This window comes from Chrysochloris asiatica, unplaced genomic scaffold (assembly GCF_000296735.1).
Source record: "Chrysochloris asiatica unplaced genomic scaffold, ChrAsi1.0 scaffold00005, whole genome shotgun sequence".
Lineage (NCBI taxonomy): Eukaryota > Metazoa > Chordata > Mammalia > Afrosoricida > Chrysochloridae > Chrysochloris > Chrysochloris asiatica.
Genome location: NW_006408523.1, coordinates 5,629,257 through 5,630,998, shown reverse-complemented (window position 1 = coordinate 5,630,998; position 1,742 = coordinate 5,629,257). Strand labels below are relative to the sequence as shown.

General features: G+C 44.0%; 1 protein-coding gene across 1 annotated transcript in view; it reads right to left on the bottom strand.

The window, feature by feature from the left end:
* Window positions 1-1,742, bottom strand: part of TEX26 (testis expressed 26) — a 51,492-nt gene that overhangs the window by 30,451 nt on the left and 19,299 nt on the right. The window contains exon 3 of the mRNA XM_006832049.1: window positions 1,509-1,674. Within this exon, the coding sequence (XP_006832112.1) occupies window positions 1,509-1,674 (166 nt within the window). The remainder of the gene's footprint in view (window positions 1-1,508; window positions 1,675-1,742) is intronic.

The following is a 1,742-nucleotide window of genomic DNA, read 5'->3' as shown; positions in this document are numbered from 1 at the left end:
TAACAACAACAACATGAGTCAGAACTGACTTGACAGCAGCACTTAACAACAACAACAACATACTCTTTGTACAGTTGAACAAGTTCCACTGTCTCCTTGCATTTCCTGCAAATTGGCAGCTGGATCCAGAGACTGATTCAGTAGAAATCCTTTGTTAAGACAACAAAGGCACTGACGTATGGTTGTCTCTCTTGGAGTGCAGTTCACAACCTCTGCTGCTCAGTGCCTGGATTCATAGACACAAAGGGATGATGATATTCTAATTCTACCATTTATTTTCACTGATTGGTAGTTGCTGCTTGCCACCTTTGAATTAGAATCTGTAACGAGCACTCCCCTGTCATTTCCTGGGTGCCATCAAGTTGATTCTAACTCACCCGACCCCATGTGACAGAACAGAACTGCCTCTCAGGGTTCTCTAAGCTGTGATCGTTACAGAAGAACTTTCTAGTTCTTTCTCGTTGGGAGTGACTGGATGGGCTCCAACTGCCGTCCTTTCGTTAGCAAGGATAAGTCTGCGCTTATGCGTATGTGCTGGTACATGCATACATATGCATAGTGTAACATTGTGACCCATTATTTCACAGTTATTTACAGTATAAGGTCAAATATTGACAAGATAAATGGAGTTACGATGAATCAAATTACGATGAATTAAATGGGGTATGTCTGCCTCCCCCGTGTCCCGTTCACCCAGCTCACACAGGCTCCAAACACACATCAGCCGATATGACTTAAGCTAAATTCACCATTTTCCCATGTGCCCTTCCCCACCCAACCTGTCCCTCCCACATGATCCAGCTGAGGGCACAACGGCAGCATGTTCTCAACCGTCCACATCTAAAATATGAACAGAATCCTTGACTTTTTCCTCTTCCTTATCTTCCCATCTTTTCAGCCATAGAGCCTGTCCATTTTGCCACCTGAACACCCACCCAATGGATGCATCCGGTGGAATCCTGTAGAACCATTGTGCATGGCCTTTGATGATAAGAGAAGGCCATACAATGTCAATAGAACACACAGAGAGGGTCTGTTTCTTCTCTCCAGGAGAGAAAGGAATTAGACAAGGATGTCCCTAAGCTCAGTGTTTCTGGGAAGGATAAGCCCATTCTGGATGGAGATAATGGAATCCTAAAAGGTATAGAGACTTGAGAGCACACAAAACATAGTGCACGAGGACCAGGGGATGTGGTTGGAAATGAACCTGAGAAGGGGGCAGGATGAGAAGGACTATGTAATCCCGTGGTTGTAGAGGAGACTGGGTCTGGGCATCACATTCTTAAGGGGTGATACTACAATGTTGTTGTTAAGTGCCATCAAGTTGGTTCCGACCAATAGCGACCCTGAACAGGGTTTCCAAGGCTGTAAATCTTTACATGAGTAGAAAGCCTCATCTTTCTCCCACGGAGCGGCTGGTAGTTTTGAACTGCTGACCTTATGGTTCACAGCCCGATTCGTAACCATTACACTACCAGAGCTCAAAAGACCTACAGATAAGACCTTACTTGACTGGGGTGGAATTTGTGCCTTTTGATTCCTCTATCAGTTCCGGTGTAGATCAAATCTTCTTTAGAGCACGATTTCCAGCTGTACTCATCATTGTAATGGGTCTGATTGGGGATGGGGTCATCAAGCGAGTATGTATATCCTAATCTTCGGATACTTTTCTTACTACAAAAAAAAAAAAAAAGACAGTAAAAATCAGAATAAGGATGAAATGAAAATCTTCCAGTAGTATG